The sequence below is a fragment of the Elgaria multicarinata genome, chromosome 6, assembly GCF_023053635.1.
Source record: "Elgaria multicarinata webbii isolate HBS135686 ecotype San Diego chromosome 6, rElgMul1.1.pri, whole genome shotgun sequence".
NCBI classification, from domain to species: domain Eukaryota; kingdom Metazoa; phylum Chordata; class Lepidosauria; order Squamata; family Anguidae; genus Elgaria; species Elgaria multicarinata.
In genome coordinates, this window is record NC_086176.1 from 150,353 (window position 1) to 171,470 (window position 21,118).

General features: G+C 45.0%; 1 protein-coding gene across 1 annotated transcript in view; it reads left to right on the forward strand.

The window, feature by feature from the left end:
• Positions 1 to 21,118, forward strand: part of TM9SF3 (transmembrane 9 superfamily member 3) — a 66,138-nt gene that overhangs the window by 32,691 nt on the left and 12,329 nt on the right. Inside the window, exons 7-8 of the mRNA XM_063128854.1 lie at positions 9,600 to 9,766; positions 18,311 to 18,405. Of these exons, the coding sequence (XP_062984924.1) occupies positions 9,600 to 9,766; positions 18,311 to 18,405 (262 nt within the window). The remainder of the gene's footprint in view (positions 1 to 9,599; positions 9,767 to 18,310; positions 18,406 to 21,118) is intronic.

The following is a 21,118-nucleotide window of genomic DNA, read 5'->3' on the forward strand; positions in this document are numbered from 1 at the left end:
GTAGAAAAGAACAGTATAAAAACATGGTACAAAATGCAGTATAAAAGCACAACCAGCAGCAATGCAGAAATACAAATTTAAAACAGCAAAGTTTAAATTAATTTATACACTTAAAATACTGAGAGAATAAAAAGGTCTTCACCTGGTGTCTGAAAGAATCATAGAATCATAGAATAGCAGAGTTGGAAGGGGCCTACAAGGCCATCGAGTCCAACCCCCTGCTCAATGCAGGAATCCACCCTAAAACATCCCCGATAGATGCTTGTCCAGCTGCCTCTTGAAGGCCTCTAGTGTGGGAGAGCCCACAACCTCCCTAGGTAACTGATTCCATTGTCGCACTGCTCTAACAGTCAAGAAGTTTTTTCTGATGTCCAGCTGGAATCTGGCTTCCTTTAACTTGAGTCCGTTATTCCGTGTCCTGCACTCTGGGAGGATCGAGAAGAGATCCTGGCCCTCCTCTGTGTGACAACCTTTTAAGTATTTGAAGAGTGCTCTCATGTCTCCCCTCCATCTTCTCTTCTCCAGGCTAAACATGCCCAGTTCTTTCAGTCTCTCTTCATAGGGCTTTGTTTCCAGACCCCTGATCATCCTGGTTGCCCTCCTCTGAACACGCTCCAGCTTGTCTGCGTCCTTCTTGAATTGTGGAGCCCAGAACTGGACGCAATACTCTAGATGAGGCCTAACCAGGGCCGGATAGAGAGGAACCAGTACCTCACGTGATTTGGAAGCTATACTTCTATTAATGCAGCCCAAAATAGCATTGGCCTTTCTTGCAGCCATATCGCACTGTTGGCTCATATTCAGCTTGTGATCTACAACAATTCCAAGATCCTTCTCGTTTGTAGTATTGCTGAGCCAAGTATCCCCCATCTTGTAACTGTGCCTTTGGTTTCTATTTCCTAAATGTAGAACTTGGCATTTATCCCTATTACATTTCATCCTGTTGTTTTCAGCCCAGCACTCCAGCCTATCAAGATCACTTTGAAATTTGTTTCTGTCTTCCAGGGTATTAGCTATCCCACCCAATTTTGTGTCATCTGCAAATTTGATGAGCGTTCCCTGCACCTCCTCGTCCAAATCATTAATAAAAATGTTGAAGAGCACTGGGCCCAGGACTGAGCCCTGCGGTACCCCACTTGTTGCCTCTCCCCAGTTTGAGAAAGTTCCATTGATAAGTACTCTTTGAGTCCGATCCTGTAGCCAACTGTGAATCCACCTAATAGTTGTTCCATCTAGCCCACTTTTAGCTAGTTTGTTAATCAGAATGTCATGTGGTACTTTGTCAAAAGCTTTGCTGAAGTCAAGATATATGTCGTCCACAGCATTCCCACGGTCCACAAGGGAGGTTATTTGTCTGACAGGACTTGTTCTTGACAAATCCATGTTGGCTTCTAGAGATCACCGCATTGATTTCAAGGTGTTTACAATTTGACTTCTTTATAATCTGCTCCAGACTTTTCCCAGGGATGGATGTCAGACTGACTGGTCTGTAGTTCCCAGGTTCCTCCTTTTTGCCCTTTTTGAAGATAGGGACAACGTTAGCCCTCCTCCAGTCGTCCGGCACCTCACCCGTCTTCCATGATTTTGCAAAGATAATAGACAAAGGTTCTGAGAGTTCTTCCGCTAGCTCCTTCATTACTCCAGGATGCAGTTCATTGGGCCCTGGAGATTTGAACTCATTCAAGGAAATTAGGTGTTCTTTGACCATTTATCAGTCTCAAACTGTAATCCTGCCCCCTCAACTTCTGCTTCACTTTTTCCAAGGGGGTCATAGACCCGCTTTTGGGAGAAGACCGAGGCAAAGTAGGAATTGAGCACTTCAGCCTTTTGTTTGTCGTCTGTTATCAATTTGCCATCCTCATTAAGCAGTTGAACCACCATTTCTTTCCTCTGTCTTTTACTACTCACATATCTGAAGAAAGCCTTTTTATTGCTTTTAGCATCCCTCGCTAATCTCAGCTCATTCACAGCTTTAGCCTTCCTGACGCCATTTTGGCACTTCTGCGCCACTTGTCTGTACTCTTCTTTTGTAGCCTGGCCTTCCTTCCACTTCCTATATGTATCCCTTTTTGTTTTCAGGTCATCTCTAAGCTTTTTGTGGAGCCACATTGGTTTCCTCTGTTGTCTTCTATCTTTTCTCCTTGGTGGAATTGTTTGTAACTGTGTGCCACGACACAGGCTGTGAACACCAGACCTCACGGCTGCCGCCACTTATTATGGGGGCGACACAGGCTCTGAACAACAGACCCGGCCGAGGCTACTCCCTGCTCAAGCTAAGCACTACCGCTTGATATGCCTGAGGCAAGGGATAAAAACCACCTTCCTCTAAACTATGTGGAGAAAGGGGTTTAAAATGGAGAATGGATTTTAATATATATAATAATGCGCTGTGAGTTATATCTGCTTAGGTGAATGATTGTCAGAGTGGGTGTTATATGTGTAAACTTAAGATGATAAATGCCAAACAGACACGTGGGACTTTTGTGGTAGTTTAAAAACAAAACACTCAAAATTTATTTTTATAAGTTCATAAGCTTTGTTTCAAATAACATTTAAAAATCTTTTTGAAACCTTTCATACAATCCTGTCACTCATTCACATACGCGCTTTCCTTTTTCTCACACTCACTCTTGAACTTTCTTTATTCTCAGTATTGATTAATATACATCCACTACCTGCACACCACACTCTAAAGACACCACTCACTACACTGGCTCAAATTTCCCAGAACTTAAGTACCATAAACACAGAGAGCACTACAGACTCTAAGAGTACCTAACAAGTCTCCCTGAAAAGCCTTCCTGAAAAGAACCCCTCAGTCCTCCCAATCCCCTTTCCTTTTGTGTCATGTCTTTTAGATTGTAAGCCTGTGGGCAGGGACTGTCAAGAAATACTTTTGTAAGCCGCCGTGAGAGCCTTTTTTGGCTGAATGGCGGCATAAAAATACTTAAATAAAAAAATAAAAAAAAATATATCACTCCTCCCCCCTCCCAAGACATTCTAACTCCGCCCACTCAGGCCAACATTCTAAAAACCAGACTTACAAACCGCAGACATACATTTGGAATTTACTTGTGGGGTGTAACGCCACATATTCCCCCCCTTTTTTAAAAAACCCGAGTATGGGGCTGGTTTAATACCTGGACCTGTACATAGGGTTTGGGGAAATAAAATGGTTAAACATTTTTATATAACAATTAATAGTAATAATATATATATATATACATACAAACCTCTTGGCAAATCAAACTAAGCATAAGAACAACATTTTTATTAGTCCACTTTTTGGCTCCAATTTTTAAAGTCCAGGAGCATCACAATGTCCACAACAAAGTCTCACTTTACTGGTGAACTGGACGATTCCTGGCGAGACAGTCCATCCGCGATGATGTTCTCCCGACCTGCCACATGCTGGATCTCCACGTTGAAATCTTGGATCTGCCACGACCACCGCTGCAAAAGTTTGTTGTGGCTTTCCATGGGTTGCAGCCACAACAGCGCTCGACGATATGCTCGCATGATGAACCGCTGTCCCTCCACGCATGCCCCGACTCTGTCCATATCCCAAACGATGGACAGCAGAACAGCTCTTCTCTCTCTCTGTCCATTCCACGCTGAAATAGGCCACGAGATGTTTCACACTGTCCACTGTCTGCATCAGCATGGCTCCAACTCTGACCTCTGAAGCGTCCGAGGTCAGAACAAACTTCTCTTTTACCGCCTCTGGTACTCCTCCATCCACCCCACAAGTAGATGACTCAATAGGGGGATGGGCTCCAGTCTTATCCCGAACAATGCAAGGTCCCTCCCAAACAGCCTCGAACTGACCACTCTTCCTGGGAAAGAAGACCATGACTTCAACTCCTATTCCAAAGTTCCGGTCTCTAGCCTCTTCATCACACCAAGTTTTCTGCCTGGTTTGGGCTCCAGCCAAACCTGTGTGTGCCAGCTCTATAACTTCTTTCTTGTCATTGAATTTTTTAACTAGCCCATTTGTTTGGGGGTGGAAAGCAGTGGATGTTATATGTTTGACACCGCAACACCTCCACAAACATCTCATTTCATTAGAAAACAAAACTGAGCTTTGATCACTCCAAATTTTATGGATAAAAACCCAGCAACAAAAGATTTTTAATAGGGCTTCTGCCACTGACAAGGCATCAACATTTCTAAGGGCTTCAGCATCCGGGAACTTTGTGGCAAAATCTATAATGATCAATAGAAACCTTTCCCCCTTCCGTGTAGGTCTGGAGAAGGGTCCTACTAGGTCCAGTCCTATCCTTAAAAAGGGTTGGTTGATAAGTGGTAGGGGATTTAGGGGAGCCTTGACCTTGTCCCTAATTTCCCCCACCCTCTGGTAACTCTCACAGGACTTGTAAAACTCTGTGCCTTCCCTAAAAATATTTGGCAAAATAATTAGTCATCAACCTTTTCTGGGTTTTACCTATCTCCATGTGGCCTGCCAAAAAGGAGTCGTGAGCTAATTTCAGCAGCTGGTCCCTATATGGTATTGGTACCACAAGCTGCTTTTCAGCCCCCCAACTTCCTTGTTTTTTCTTGGGCAACCACTTTTGGTATAGGAGTCCCCAATCCCAGAAAACTTGTTCTTTCTGAGTGTTACTAAAAGAGGTTTCTTGTGCTTCAGCTTTGGATCTTAAAACTTCCAAGCTGTGATCATTTCCTGTGTGTAAAGCAAACGTGGAATCAGTTTTTGCAACGATGTTTCTTGGCTCAGCAGTTCCTTCAGCTGGGTTGCTAGGCAACTGCAGAGGCATGCCCTCAGCATCTCCAGATTCACTACAATTCTCTGACAAGCCCTCCACTGCTGCTTTTGAGCGTGTAATAATAAACACTTTTCTACCTTCTAACCCCATGATATCAGTACCTAGGATTAGAGGTTCTTCCTGACAGGAATTAACACCTAAAATACATTTCCCTGTGACTCCCCTCCATGTAACCTCCATCTTGGCTACAGGAATTTCAATTATGGGCCCTGTCACAGGTTTGATGTTAATTTTTCTGTGAGGAATAATCTCCTCCCTCATCACCAGATCTGCTCTAATCAGAGATAAACAAGCTCCAGTATCTAGAATAGCTTTATGCTTTTTTCCATTTATTAAAACATCTTCCCACATTAATGTGTAACACTGGGAACTTTGGGGATGTTCAGCATCTTTATTTATATCCACTCTCCTTACTGAGGTACTTTTCTCTTCCCTCAACCTGGGACATTGTGGTCTAATATGCCCCACCAACCCACAATGATGGCATGTGAGGTCTGTATTTCCAAACATAGGTTTGGTGGCGTTTCCCGCCTTTTCTGTTGGCAACTGATTTTTATTTACCTCATCTTCCTTTTTACACTCAAGTTTTGTCTCCTTCATAATCAAGAATTCAAGTATGATGTGGTCACTTTCCCCCAGAGTTCCCGTAACTGCCACTTTATCCACTAAGTCATTCCTTTTGGTCAATATCAAGTCAAGGATTGCCGATCCTCTAGTTCCTTCCTCCACTTTCTATAGGAGAAAGTTATCACCCACACATGTCAGGAATTTCTTGGAAGGGCCACTTTTGGCAGTATTGGTCTCCCAACAGATATCAGGGTAATTGAAGTCCCCCATCACTACTATATCACACTTCCTTGAAACACTGGCAATTTGTTTCTCAAAAGTTTCATCCTTGTCTTCTCTTTGATTGGGTGGTCGGTAGTAGACTCCGATTATCATGTTCTTTTTATTCCTTGCCCCATTTATTTTAATCCAGATGCTCTCGATGGGGCTCCCAGTCTGATCCGCCTGTATTTCTGTGCAGGGATAGGTATTTTTAACATATAGTGCAACTCCACCTCCCTTTCTATTTCTTCTGTTCTTTTTGAACAAGTTATATTGTTCAAAAAGAACAATATAAAAAGAATGTAGTGTAGGTGTCAGGTGAACCTCGTTAGGGAGCTCATTCCACAGCCGGGGTGCCACAGCAGAGAAGGCCCTCCTCACTTCCTTTGGCAGGGGGTCACGGAGAAGGACCCCTGAGGATGACCTTGGGGTCCGGGCAGGTACATATGGGAGGAGGCATTCCTTCAGATAGCCTGGCCGCAAGTCGTTTAGGGCTTTAAATGTTAATACCGGCACTTTGAATCAGGCCCGGACCTGGACTGGCAGCCAATGAAGCTGGAAGAGGACTGGTGGTCCTGTTGGCCAGTCCCTGTTAGTAAATGTGCTGCCCTGTTTTTTACCAGTTGAAGTTTCTGGACCATTTTAAAGGCAGTCCAATGTATAACGCATTGCAGTAATCCAAACGAGAGGTTATGAGAGCGTGGATAATTGTAGCTAGGCTATCTCCGTCCAGATAAGGGCGCAGTTGATACATAAAAGGCGCTTTTTGCCACTGAGTTCACCTGTGCTTCAAGTGACAGTTCTGGATCCAATAGCACCCCCAAACTACAAACCCAGTCCTTTAGGGGAGTGCAACCCCGTCCAGAACAGGGTGAACATCACCTAGTCAGACAGGCGAACCACCCGCTAACAGTTAAGGACTGGCAACCACAATACACGTAGTACAGGTACTAGCTACGATTCATCAAAGCCCTTCTGAAATAAATATTCATTTTAGCAAGGTTTCTGGTGTTGGATATTGAACTCCCTTCACCCAAGCTGATGGTCTTTGGTTGTATGGAGAGTAATTCTCTAGGAACTGGGATTTGAGTGAAAGCCCCGAGGACCTGATGGTCTGTTTGGTCTCTTTGAGGGACTCATCCATATGCACATTATAGTATGGACTGTAAAGGAATTACGCCCCAGCCAAGCTGGTTTTCCCACTGGATTTTGCACAGATCCCCAGAACATATGCACAGAGCTCACAATTTGGAGGTTTAAGACCAATTTTTATTTCAGGATAAGTGGTAGGTTACATGGGATTAGCATACTAAAAACTATAAAACATGCATATATAAGAACCCAGAAGAAGCAAGCTAAAAACCAAGTTACAACTCATACATCACCCAACCTTGAAGTCAGCCAGCTCAGACCAACCCCCTTCCCCAAGAATAGCCTTTATAGTTTCTTTTCCTCGCTCCTTCCTCCCTCCCCTTGGCTTTCCATACGAAGATCTTTTCACACCTCCCGACAGAGATGTTAATTTTCTCTCAAGGCCGGCCGGCCTTACCCCAAGCGGTTCCTGGATGTGCCAGTACGCCCCCCTGCAGCTGGCCGCTTATCGCCCAGTTCCTAGGAACCATAATAATAAAATTTAACATATTAAAAGATGAACCATTCCCAGTAACATTAACTCTTCCTTACATGGACAACCTTTAAAGAGGAATCTATCCTCATGATGTAAAGGGAGTTGATCATAGCTAAACCTGGCATCTCACTGTAACAACATAGCCAGGCACTTGACAGAAGAATTGACTGGATGCCTTGAGCATTTGATGGTGGATTTGAGTGTGTGTGAAAAATAATGGTTGCAATAGCCCTGGACAGCCTCAGCTCGGGCTCAGATATTTAATAAGAATTTTCACCTTAAACTGGTCTTCTAGCGGTAGTGAGCTCAGACACAGGGTTGTCCCAGTTCCTGCAGCACCAAAAAAGCCATGGGAAACGCTGCTTAATGTCAAGGATCTGGATTGGAAAGTCAAAAGCCAAGTCAATGGTCTGGTTCAGACAACACGCTAAACCATGCTGCTTAACCATTTTGTCATTGAGCTGCATGGTTTAGTGTGTTGTCTGAACCAGGCCAATAAATCTGAGCCCTTTCAAGGTATACTTTTGAGTGAATTTGTGCTACAAGGAAATGTGTTTACACTGTTGTGCCCATTCTGCAGCAGCTACCTCCCTATTGGAAGTGGCCAAAGCAGCAATTTAGTTGTCTTTGGTCTTGTTGAATTATATAGAACTTAATAATAAAGGCCTCTAGTATATATTCCAAAGGGTAAGGTAATTATCTTTATTTTAATTTAGGTACAGTGTCTAGCTACTCTAGTGAAGGCACTCTAGACATAAATAATAGCTTTAGAGTCCCAACAGTAACTAGTCATTATATATAAATCCAAATAAAGTCATAGACCTTGCCCTCAAACTAACTCTCTATTCAACCCAAGGAAGATAGAGGAGATTAATACGAGAATGCCAGATTGAAATTAATCAGTTGAGGCTGAACTGATAAGAATATAAGAAGAGCTGGAACAGACCAAGGGTCTATCTAATCCAGTATTCTGTTCAAACAGTGGCCACAAGGAGGACACGCATGCAACAGCACCCTCCCACCCATATTCCCCAGTAACTAGTGTACATAGGCTTACTGTCTCTGATACTGGAGGTAGTACATAGCCATCAGCACTTGTAGTCATTGATATTCTACTCCAGGAATTGATCTAACCTTTTAAAGCCATTCAAATTGTTGGCCATCACTATGTCTTGTGGTAGAAAATTCCATAGTTTGACTATGTGCTGTGTGAAGAAATACTTGCTTTTATCTGTCTGGAATCTCCCACCAATCAGCATCATGTAATGACCCCAGGTACTAGTATTTTGAAAGAAGAAGAAAAACGTCTCTGTATCTACATTCTCCACACCTTGCACCATGCATGATCTTCCCTTTGCTGTTGCCTTTGCTAGAACGAAGGGAGGCAACATCCCAGCAAGTTCACTGGCTGATGACTGAGGCTAAATTGTCCTTCCTGCTATGTCTGCAACCATAAGCAACTGGCAATTGCAGGAGAATTATTTGTGGAAGGGAGAAGCTGTCTTCATCTCTTGATCCCCAGGGCCTGGCAAATGGCTGGGGCAGGCTGATCATCTTTACTGGTGTGTTTGCTGGGAGGGAGATGGTACAGCCTTTCAACAGTTATAGCATATGAAGCTGCCTTATTCCAAATCAGACCACTGATCCACCTAGCGCACCAGGGATTGAACCTTGGACCTTCAGCATTCAATGCAGATGCTCTACCACTGGGTAGTAGAGGAATAGAAGTAGAAAGTCCTCAGCTTTGTAAACATCTAGAACCTTTCCGCATTTAGACCTGTGTATGTGCCTACTGAAATTTGTGACTACAAAGAAGACATTTGTAAAACAACAGCTACATGTAAACATCTCATATAAAATTACAGAAGTTAATGTTTTGGGTTAGGGATCATTAAAAACAAGAGAATGTGCCTGGAAAATAAATAGTTATGCTAAGCTGCAAACTTTGTTGATCTTATATCTCTGAAAAGTGAGATATAAGTGTATTGCATAAATTTCAGAAACCAGATGTTTAGTATACAAGTGCATTTACAGTATGCACTTTTCTTAGCTTTTTCTATGTTCTCTGTGGTTACATTAGCAATACTTGTACTAGTTAGTTTATCTTGTAATACAGAGGCAAAAATCCTCCACTAATAAGTATTGACGTCCTGAAGAGACATGATATGTACTTGAGTCTCACGTATAAATTAGTAATGTCGGAATCGTAGCAGCTAATGTGTATGAAGGGAAAATCATACCATTTTTCAGAAACTACTTTTTAAAATAACCCTTGTAGTATTAGTATTCTGATTAAATGGCTTTGACATCTAGCTGTTTCCTTCTCTTTGGTGATTGTTTTTATACTATGTTTTCTGCAGGATAGAGATCTAGGTGATGAATATGGTTGGAAACAGGTTCATGGAGACGTCTTCAGACCATCCAGTCATCCTTTAATATTTTCATCTCTTATTGGTTCTGGCTGCCAAATCTTTGCAGTTTCTTTCATAGTGATCATTGTTGCAATGCTGGAGGATTTATACACAGAGTGAGTATTGCTTCAAATCTTTATATTTTAAAAGGTCTTAGCTGTGATCCAGCAAACCCACTTAAATGTATAGGTTTTCTGGAACTCTTAAGTTTTAAAAAGTGGCTCACATTGGAGCGGCTGCTCTACTCCCAGAAGATGAGAACTACTGCAGTGTATGCACACAAATCAATCTTATATGCAGTAAAATGAAATGTTTTATGCTGATACATGTGTAAAATTTTAAAACAATGGATTTGATCCTATCTTTCCTTCCTTGAATGGAAGAGAGTTTGTGTTCACTGAGCCAAACTTTCCTGCCTCATCCTTCCGTCTGCAGCCCCCTGAGCTCCTTGAAAGTCTTCTCCTGGGGATTGGGGGACTCTTCAAAATAGTAAGTGATATAATGGCGGGAGGTGACATATGGAGTTGGGAGTTGGCAGACATTTCCTGATCTAGTATTTTCTACATGCAGACTTAATGGCATAATTAATAATCAGTTCCATAATCCATTATCACAGACTTGTGATTTGGGCATGTATTCTAGAGCTTTAGGCAACCTGGGATGCATATACTGTCACCTATGGCTATAGGATGAGTTACATTCTAGTCTTCAGCAGAGCTGTCTTGGTTATGAAGCAGCGGAATTAGATAAGAACCCAAGGCCATTTTTCCAGCCAAAGCCACATAGGTTCTGAAAGACTTAAGGATGTGTAAATTAGGTTTTTTGGATTATTTATGATGGCAAGAGGGAATCTCAGGCCATCTGCCAAATCTGACACTTTGCAGCTCTCCCAGCCTCTCTCTGTTTGGGAGAAACACCTTGTTTTCATTTCAACCCATGTCTTGAACTCCATGAGCTAAAAGTGAAGGTTCCAGGTGGTCCTAGCAGGGTTTGGTTCAAAAGGAATTTTCTAAGGAGATTAAAAGAAATGTAGGTGATTGGATAGTTCCTTGCGTTTTCACAGCTATCTATGTGCTTGGACAAGTCCCAGGCAAACAAATCTGGAGGATTTGTTTGCCTGGGACCTCCCCTCTCATTTCCCTTAGTATAGCCTGATAGAAATGACAGCTTCTCCTAATGACAGCTGAGGGAAAAGGAGCCATCATAGAATAACATCTGTATTCTAAACTGAATTCTATTCAAAGTAAAATTTAAATGATTGTTTACAATCTCTAACTGAATCCATGACCCATTAGCAAACATGTTTAGTTAAAGCTTCAAGTACAAGTCCTTGGCTCAAGGAAACTGCCATATTTTCTCTTATTAGAATCTATCACTGATCCTACCTGGTTAATCTTGATTTTTATGTCCTTTAATTACCTGAGCTCTGCAGTGTGATAATTTCAAATTATGAATTGGCAGACCTAATTTAAATCATTAATTCTAAATTGGTTTTAGTAACTGAAATTGCCTAGATTTCCGCTCTACAAGGTGGGACTGAATGCAGTGCTCCTTCTTCCTTAAACACTGCCACCATTCTTCTGTTTACTCTTGCTTTAGGGTACCCCAAAATCTGCAGACTTGCATTAAAAGGGGCTGTAAAGGAAACCACACTCAGCCAAACCGGCTGTCCACTGGATTTTGCACAGATCTTGGAATAAAGCACACAGCTCTCAAATTGAAAGGGTTAGGCCCAATCCTTTATTGAAATTGGAAGGGTAAGAGGCAAGCATCACATCAGATTAGCTACTAAAATTGATACAGCAATAACACCCTGAACCCCAATACCAGCAATACTAATACAATGTTACAGAATATACTTCCCCAGCCAGGTGTCCTTCAGCTCAGGCACCAGGCCCCACGTTTGGTAGACTTTTTATGGCCACTCAGCTATTCTACTCCCTCCTCCCTCCGGACGGGCCATTTTTTCCCTTCACAGATGCAAATTGCCCCAAGGCCCCTTCCCTCGCCTTGACGGAGCCAGGAGATGGCCTCACGCCCACGGCCAGGTGGAGAAATAAGCGGTACTTCTGCAATTCTATAACAGACAATAGACAATGAATAAAGATTCTTAAAAACAGCAATTCTTTGTACACTTAACCCCTTCCTTACACCTTCCCCCTCAAAATGGCTTTTCTAGAAAAAGCCATCTCTCAGTAAAATCTTTAATTGTTGTTCAATCCCCCCCCTTCCCCTCGGTTGAAGCTCCGGGATAGCCCATCAGCCACCACATTCTCTCTGCCTTTGATGTGGGAGATTGTAAATTCAAAGTCCTGTAAGGCCAGGCTCCATCGCAGCAGTTTTTGATTGGTATTCTTCACCCTGGCTAACCAACACAAGGGGGAATGGTCGGTTTGGATCGTAAAAGATCTTCCCCACAAATACGGCCTCAGCTTGCCTAACGCCCAGACGATGGCCAAACATTCCTTTTCAATGGTCGCCAAAGCCCTTTCTCTCGGCAACAGCTTTTTACTAACAAATGCTACCGGTTGCTGCAGCCCTCCATCTCCTTTCTGCAGCAACACCACCTCCAGGCCCGCTTCTGAGGCGTCCGTCTGAACCACAAACGGCTGGTCAAAATCGGGGGCTTTCAAGACCAGGGCACGTTGCAACCGATCCTTCAGTTTCTCAAACGCCCTCTGGCAAGCCTCCGTCCAGCGGACTCGCAGCGGCTGCCTCTTTCGGCACAGCTCCGTCAAAGGAGCGGCCAGCTGGCTAAAATTCGGCAGAAACCTCCGGTAGTACCCGGCTAGCCCAAGGAAAGACTGCACCTGCCTCTTAGTCTGGGGAAGCGGCCACTGCCTGATGGCTTCCACTTTGGCGGCCATCGGTTTCAGCGCCCCCCGCCTCACCTTATGCCCTAGGTAGGTCACCTCTCCTTGCCCAAATTGGCATTTGGAAGCCTTCACGGTCAACCCTGCTTCTCGCAACCGTCCCAGCACCTGCCCTGGATGTTCTAGATGTTGCTCCCACGTGTCGCTAAATACGGCCACGTCATCCAGGTAAACACACGCAAACGCTCCCAAGCCATCTAGGACCCGATCCATTAACCTTTGGAAGCAAGCCGGTGCAGACGAGAGCCCGAAAGGAAGAACCTTAAATTGGTAGTGACCCCGCGGCGTAGAGAAGGCGGATTTGGCGGCCGCGTCCTCATCCAGCGGCACTTGCCAATATCCCTTAGTTAAGTCTAACGTCGAGATAAACTTCGCTTTCCCCAAAGTTCCAATCAAATCATCAGTGCAAGGCATAGGATAAGCCTCCACGGTCGTCACGCTGTTTAATTTTCTAAAATCCACGTAAAAACGGACAGATCCGTCCTTTTTTGCCACGAGCACGAGTGGAGAGGACCAAGGGCTCTGACTCTTCTCAATCACCCCCATAGCTAACATTTCCTCCACTTCCTTATTCACCACCTCCAACTGTCTTCCGTTTAACCGGTGAGGTGGCGTGTGGATCGGGGGGTGTTTCCCAGTATTAATGGAGTGTCTAGTCAATGATGTTCGCCCGGGCAATCCCGAGAACAATTCCCTAAACTCTCCAAGCCGCTGCCGCAACCGCTTCCCTTGCAGGGCGCTCAGCTCCCCGGGAACTTGAATTTCTTCTACCCCCTCCATTCGCCGATAACGGGCCAAAACATCCAGCCCGGCTCCATCTCCCCCTTCTTCCTCACTGCCCACCTGACCAACGTGCACCCCGCGCTCCCGAAATGGCTTCATCATGTTTACATGAAAGACTTTCGCCCGCCGTTGTTTATCTACGTCCCGCAACAAATAGTTCACTTCGTTCAACTTCTTCACTACTAAGGGCCCCTCCCAACGCACCGCCAATTTCTCGGGCTTTACAGGTTTCAACACCAACACCTTTTCTCCCACTTGGAACACTCGCCGCCTGGCCTGCCGATCGTACCACCGCTTCTGAGTCTGCTAGGCCTGCTCCAAATTCTCCTGTGCGGCTTCCCCCACCTCCTTCAATAAATTCTGCAGCTTTTGCATATACTCCACTACCGACCCAGGGGCCGGGGAGGCACCGTCCTCTCACTTCTCCCGCAACAGCTTCAAAGGTCCTCGCAACTCCCTCCCAAACACCAATTCATTCGCCGAGAACCCTAGGCTATCGCTTTTTGAGTCCCGAGCGGCAAAGAGAAGGTAGGGCAGTGCCTGGTCCCAGTTGGCTGCGTGCTTCACTGCGTAGGCCTTCAACATTTTCCCCAGGGTCTGATTAAACCGTTCCACCAACCCATTCCCTTCATGATGATACGCCGCCGCCACACACTGTTGCACCCCCGCCAACCGCCACAGCTCTTTTAGCAGGGCTGACATAAAATTTCCTCCCTGGTCATGCACCAATGTTTTAGGGACCCCCACCCTGGTAAATATAGACATCAGGGCTTTGGCCACCTGGGGGGCCGAAATAACTGCGAGCGGCACTGCCTCCGCATATCGCGTGGCGTAATCCACCATGGTTAAAATATATTTCTTTCCCCCTCGGGTGGCTGGATTAAAGGGGCCCAAAATATCCACCCCCACCTTTTCGAAGGGTACTTCCATAATTAAGGACGGGTGCAGTGGGGCCTTCGGGTGATCCCGAGGAAAGCCCACCCGTTGGCAAACTTCACAGGAGTTACAAAAATCTTTTACCTCCTGAGCCACCCCTGGCCAGTAAAAGTCCCGGCTCACCTGCTCCAGTGTGCGGCGGATTCCCAAATGGCCCCCCCACAACCGCTCATGGGCCATTTCCAGCACCTTCCCCCGCTCTGACTTGGGCACCACCAGCTGTTTTCGTTCCGCTCCCCCTCCTCCTTTCGGCGAAAACCTGTGGTATAGCCTGCCCCATTCCCACACAAACGTGGCTTTTCCCATTTTTCCTCTCTCTTCCCCGGGACCTCCCGCGGCATCCCGACACTCTTGCAGAGAGGGGTCCTGTAGCACTTCTTTGAGGAATTCTGGGGTGACCTCCTCCCCTTTCCCTCTGCCTTCCTGCGCTGGTTCTCCCTGGGTAGCAGGGGCTCCCTCCTTTCCCGGGGAATCCTTCCGCTCCCGGGCCACTTTTCCCTGGGTCGTGACCGCTAGCTGGGTTACTTTAAAGCACAAGTTGTTGCCCAGAAGGAAAGCTGGCCCTTCCCGATGCGTAAGGATAATTAGCTCCCCCTTCCATCCCTGATACTCCAATTTCACTCCGGCCAGCGGCGCCTCAAAGGGAGGTGCTCCATACGGGGTCACTTTTATGGTTCGGCCCACCAAACTTTGTCCAGGTTTCAGCAGTCCTACATGGGCCGAACTTAAATCCGCACCGGTATCCTTCTGAGCCCGAATTGTCTTCCCATTGACCACTACGCACTCACAGAATTTGCGACGACTCCACTGGAGCTGCGCCGGAGTCACCAGCCACATGGAAATCGCGTTTGCTGGCTCGGGACTCCCGGATGCCGCGGCGGCCTGGGCCACTCCTGCTGATTCCGCTCGCATATGTTCCCACTCCAAGTCGGTCGCCTCGCCACCACTATCATCGCTCCAGTTGGACCCAGGTGAGGGTGGCACCGTCGGTGCCGCAGCCGCTCGCACCCTGGGTGAGGGTTTTGCCCCTACAGCTGGTGACTTAGCGGCTCCGCTGTTAAAGCAAACTGTTCTTTGGCCAAGCTTTTAAAATATGGGTAGCTATTACGCAGCTCCCGCGGGATGGTGGCCACCATTTCTCGCAAAGTTCCCGTAATCTGCGGCCTCAGCAAGCTCATTCTCTGGGCTACTGGCACCCCCATCTCGTCACACGTGTCCTCGAACAGGGCCAGAAACGCTCCCACATCGTCCCCCTCCTGGAACACGGGGAATGCCCTTCTATCGATCTGTGGGCCGGGGTTTCCTCCCCTCTCCATCAGCTGCAGTTGCCGAGCCATCATTTCCATGCAATCCGCATACATTCTCCGCATCCTCTGCTCCTCGGTTTCCCCGCCGTTCCCGTTCATCCTTCCTGGAGAGCGAGGGAGCAGAGGTGGCCGGTTCTCCTGCCGCTGCGGGACCCACATTTTCTGACCATTCTCCTCCGGTCCTTCGGTCTCCCACGACGCCGTGGCCCGCCGCGAACTGGGCCCTTCCTTGACTTCCTCGGCCAACAACTCCGCCGGCATGGACGTTCCCAGTTCGCATTCGTACCACGCCTTGTCCGCCGCCTGTGGTATCCACCACCGCACTGCCGAACGTCTCCAAACTGTCCCCTCGAAGCCGGGTGTCTCCTGCAATCCCCACCCTAAGGTGGCTGCACTGGACTCCCCCCCCCCTGCTTCTTCCCGAGGGTTTTCTCCATCCTCTACTCCTGGAGCTTCCGCTCCCTGAATCTGAGCTAATTCTTCTTCTCCCAGGGGCATCCCCTGCAACATCCTGGCTGGACTACCTTTTGCTGGTTTAGGGTTCAGTTCCATCTCCTGCTCTCCTTGTCTTGCCAGCATTTATTCCTCCAGATCTGTGTCGAATCCCAGCGCTGCCCACCATGTAAAGGAAACCACACTCAGCCAAACCGGCTGTCCACTGGATTTTGCACAGATCTTGGAATAAAGCACACAGCTCTCAAATTGAAAGGGTTAGGCCCAATCCTTTATTGAAATTGGAAGGGTAAGAGGCAAGCATCACATCAGGTTAGCTACTAAAATTGATACAGCAATAACACCCTGAACCCCAATACCAGCAATACTAATACAATGTTACAGAATATACTTCCCCAGCCAGGTGTCCTTCAGCTCAGGCACCAGGCACCACATTTGGTAGACTTTTTATGGCCACTCAGCTATTCTACTCCCCCCTCCCTCCGGATGGGCCATTTTTTCCCTTCACAGATGCAAATTGCCCCAAGGCCCCTTCCCTCGCCTTGACGGAGCCAGGAGATGGCCTCACGCCCACGGCCAGGTGGAGAGATAAGCGGTACTTCTGCAATTCTATAACAGACAATAGACAATGAATAAAGATTCTTAAAAACAGCAATTCTTTGTACACTTAACCCCTACAGGGGCAACTTTTAATAAACTTACCTTATTATGGGCAGTGCCCAATCTGTTGTTCCCTTACCTCCTTTTAGACCATAGCATGTATCAAGCAATCCAGCACATGGGAAAATATTTCTTGTGAAATCAAAATATACTCAGATTCTAAACAGAAACTTTTGTGGCTTTGCCAGTACCTTTGCTGGCATGGCAGAAACTCATGTTAAATATGTGACCAGCACTTCCCCACAGCCCAGCTAGGTAGAGAAAAATAGTTATGAATCTGAGAGATTTCCTGCCAGACAGGCTAACTAGGGGGGTGCTTTGTAGTCCAAACGCTGGTAACTTCGAGGCTCGACTTCTGCAATGTGCTCTACATAGGGCTACCTTTGTGCCTAGTCCAGAAACTTCAACTAGTTCAAAATATGGCAGCCAGGCTGGTCATTGGTACACCTAAGGGTGACCCCATTACACCAGTTTTAAAATCTCTTCACTGGCTGCCAATTAGTTTCTGGGCGAAGTATAAAGTGTTGGTTACCATCTTTAAAGCCCTGCATGGTTTTGGTCCAGGGATTGTGGGATTGTGGGATTGCCTTCTCCTGTACAATCCGCCCCGCACACTCAGGTCCTCTGGGAAGAATTTACTCCAGCCAACAAAAACAAGGCTGACAACTATTACCCAGAGGACCTTTTATTCTGCCGCTCCCAGTTTGTGGAATGGCTTGCCGGGAGAGATTCGTCAACTTAATAGTCTTCCGGAATTTAAGAAAGCCATAAAGACTGATCTCTTCCAGCAGGCCTACCCAGTTGAATTTTAAGATGCGTTTTTTAATGGTGTGCTGCTTTTAATGATGCACTGGTTTTAAATGTTTGAATTAGTTGTATGTATTTTGTGGTGTTTTTATTTGTGTTGTACCCCGCCTCGATCTGGAGGGAGAGGTGGGTAACAAATAATTTTTTAAAAAAATTATTATTATTATTATTATTATTATTATTATTATTATTATATTGTTGTTGTTGTTATTACAGAAAACTCGTGAATGAAGATTATTGGGGTTATTGGGGTTGGGGTTATTGGGGTTGGGGAGATTCTTTTTCAGCCTCTGTATGGTCAGCCTGTCTTTACAGCAAGTAACATCAGATATTAAAAACACTCAATACAGCAGGCCAAACTAATTGCAAAAAAGTAGCATAAGGCAATAATAAACAGGATGAGTCTAGGCAAAATAAGATCAAAATAAAATCAAAGACCTGCCAAGACAAAAATGTCTATAACTGGTGGCAGAACAGCATTGGGGTGTGTGGGGAGTGTTGACTGAATCTCCCATAGCAGAGAATCCCAGGGGTTAGGGAGGCACTGCCACAGGGAAACTGCTACTTATGCTTCAGAGGGTGGCAGGACCCACAGAAGCTGCTCTGATGTGCAAGATCAGCGGAATCTTTTAGCGCTGTATCTGATAAAATGTTTTATTTGGCATTTTAAAGTAGAAACTTCATTTCAGTATGGGGCTTTTATTGCTTCACATCTCATTTTAGGTGTTTTGTACTACCTAAAACGAAACATACATGACTTCTTTTAAAATGTGCTTGTTATAACTTTAGTAAACTTCAGGCAGTCATTTGCGTATCCCAAAATACATGTCTTTCATTTTAGGAGAGGATCAATGCTAAGTACCGCTATTTTTGTTTATGCTGCAACATCCCCAGTGAATGGCTACTTTGGAGGAAGCCTTTATGCCAGGCAAGGAGGTAAGGGATTTTATTACAATTTTTTGTTACATCAGATTAAAGATTATTTGGGAAGGAATTCAGCCTTCCACCCCAGGGATTGCTGGAATTATCTGCACCATTATAGAGTTGCAATTTTTCTGGATTCTAAATACCGTGGTGCCAAGCTAATATTGCTTGTTGCATTAATAGGCTAAGATGTTTTTAGAATGTTTTTTATGATGTTTTTAACAATGTATATTACGTTTTAATTCAGTTTTATGTATTTTATTGTTTATTGTTGTTCCCCGCCTCGATCAAAATGGAGAGGCGGGTAAGAAATTATTATTATTATTATTATTATTGTTGTTGTTGTTGAGTAAATTAACATTATGGCCACAATTTAATTTTTTTAAATAATATTTTTTACCATAAAGTGAGCATATCTGGATTATCTGCACCATAGTATTTATAACACGTTCTAAGAATGAAACAGTATACTCTCGAATTGCTAGATATATTTGTAAGAAGCTTGCAGAAGTTGATACATTAAGGAAGGGAGAGAGAGAGAGAAATGAGAACATAACTATGGGAGAGCAAATTTTCCTTGGGAGGCCAAATAACAGGAGATTTCTAGCCTCCTGCTTGTACTCGAAATAAGTTCTGTTTAGTGATAGAGAGCGTGTGTGCTCGAAGCAGCATTGCAACCCCCAACACCCTCCTTTCTTCTCATCCGCCAGCAATTCCAGCTTGGTCTATTCTTCCTTTCCCACCCTCCTGCTACTTTCCCAATCACCTGCAGGAAGGGCTCAGTAGTTGGGGCATTGAAGGGTAAAGCTGTCCCCAAGTCCGTGTGATGAGGCAGAGGCAGTATAATAGCCTAAAATGTCATAAGAAATACTATAGGACCTTCCCATATGCCTTTGGGCACATCTTACTATCTGAGGAAACTGTTTTGGGATCTGCTGAAGGCTGAAATAGGGAGTCATTGATGGAGTAAGATACACCCTAGGCTAAATCTTTGGAGAGGATTGCAGACACCGCAATAAGAATAAGAGGACCACTCTTCTGCAGGTACCATGTCCATGCTGTCCTGGAATTAGAGAAGGGATCTTGGACATAATCTAGTCTAACCCTTTGCTCTATGCAGGATGGAACTAAAGCATCCCTGATAGATCGCTGCCCATCCTCTGCTTAAATACCTCCAGCAAAGAAGAATCCATCACCTCCTGAAGCACTCTGTTCTATTGTCGAACAGTTCGTACATAAGGAAGTTTCTTCTACTGTTTAGCTGAAATCTGCTTCCCTGCAATTTCCATCTTTTGGTCTTACCATCTGGAACAACAGAGAACAAGCCTGCTCCATCTTGTCTGTGTGACAGTCTTTCAGTTATTTGAAGATCCTGATCATGCCTCCTCTCAGTCTTCTCTTCTCCAGGCTAAACATACTGAGCTCTTCCAGTTATTTGTCTTAGGACTTGGTCTCCAGACTCCTAACCATCCTGGTCACCCAACTGCGGATGCACTTCAGTTTTCAGTGTCCTTTTAAAAATATGGCACTCAGAACTAGAAAATCTATTCCAGATGTGGTCTGACAGCACAGAATAGAGACCTGTAAATATGTGCTGTAATCTGGATACTGTGCTTCTGTTGATGGAGTATGAGATTGTATTAGCTCTTTTAACAGCTGTATTGTACTGCTGGTTCATGTTTAGCTTCTGATCAACTAAGGCTGCAATTGTATACACATTTACCTGGGAGGAAGCCCCATTGAATTCAATGGGACTTACCTCCGAGTAGATATGTATGGGATTGCATTGTAAGACACCTAGATCCTTTCCACATACACTGCTACCAAGCCAGGTCTCTCATGTCCTCTACTTGTGCCTGAGGTATTTGTACCTAAATGCAGGACTTGACATTTATCTATTTAATTTCATCTTGTTGGTTTCAGCCTAGCGTTCCAGGTTGTCAAGATAGTTTTGAATCTTGATTCTGTCCTCTATGGTGTTAACTATCCTTTCCAGCTTTGTGTCATCTGCAAATTTGTTATGCATCCCTTCTACCCCCTCATCCAAGTCATTTATAAAAAGGCTGAACAGCTGGCCAATCTGTAGTATATTATTACAACAATATCAGTATCTCTCTCCTTCTGTCCTTACCCAGGGCTTCCATGCTCTGATTCATGGGTTTCTGGGAAGGTGTATACATTCTTTACATATATAATATTACTCCCCTTCTCTTTCTGTTGGATCTACTCCTTTTGAGCAAGGTACACCCCTCAATTGTAGTTACCTTCCTGTATTAGAATTTCAAATTCATCCTCTTTGCTTTCCATAATCTAAGCATTAGATATCCCAAGACCATTAACATTACACCTTCCGGATTTCCCTCCTGTATTTTCCTGAAAATTAAGAGGTACTACTTCTGTTCTTCTGCTTCCTCCTTTGTCACCCATATTCTTGTCACATATACTTGGCTCAGTGCTCAACTCTAGAACTTTTGCCTCCTTTCTCTCCATGATTTAGTTTAAAGCCCTCCTTGATCTGGTTTGTGAGACTCCTGCCAAGCACATTCTTTCTTGTCCTCATGAAGTGCACCCCATTTCCTGCCAAGAGTCCTTCATATTGATCATGATCCTGAGAACGAAACTTTTTCTAATAACTAATAACTTTTTCTGTGTAGCCAGCTGTTCACTTTCAGGAGTCTGCTTTTTCTACCAACTTCATGGCCTTTGACAGGAAGGGGCAATGAAA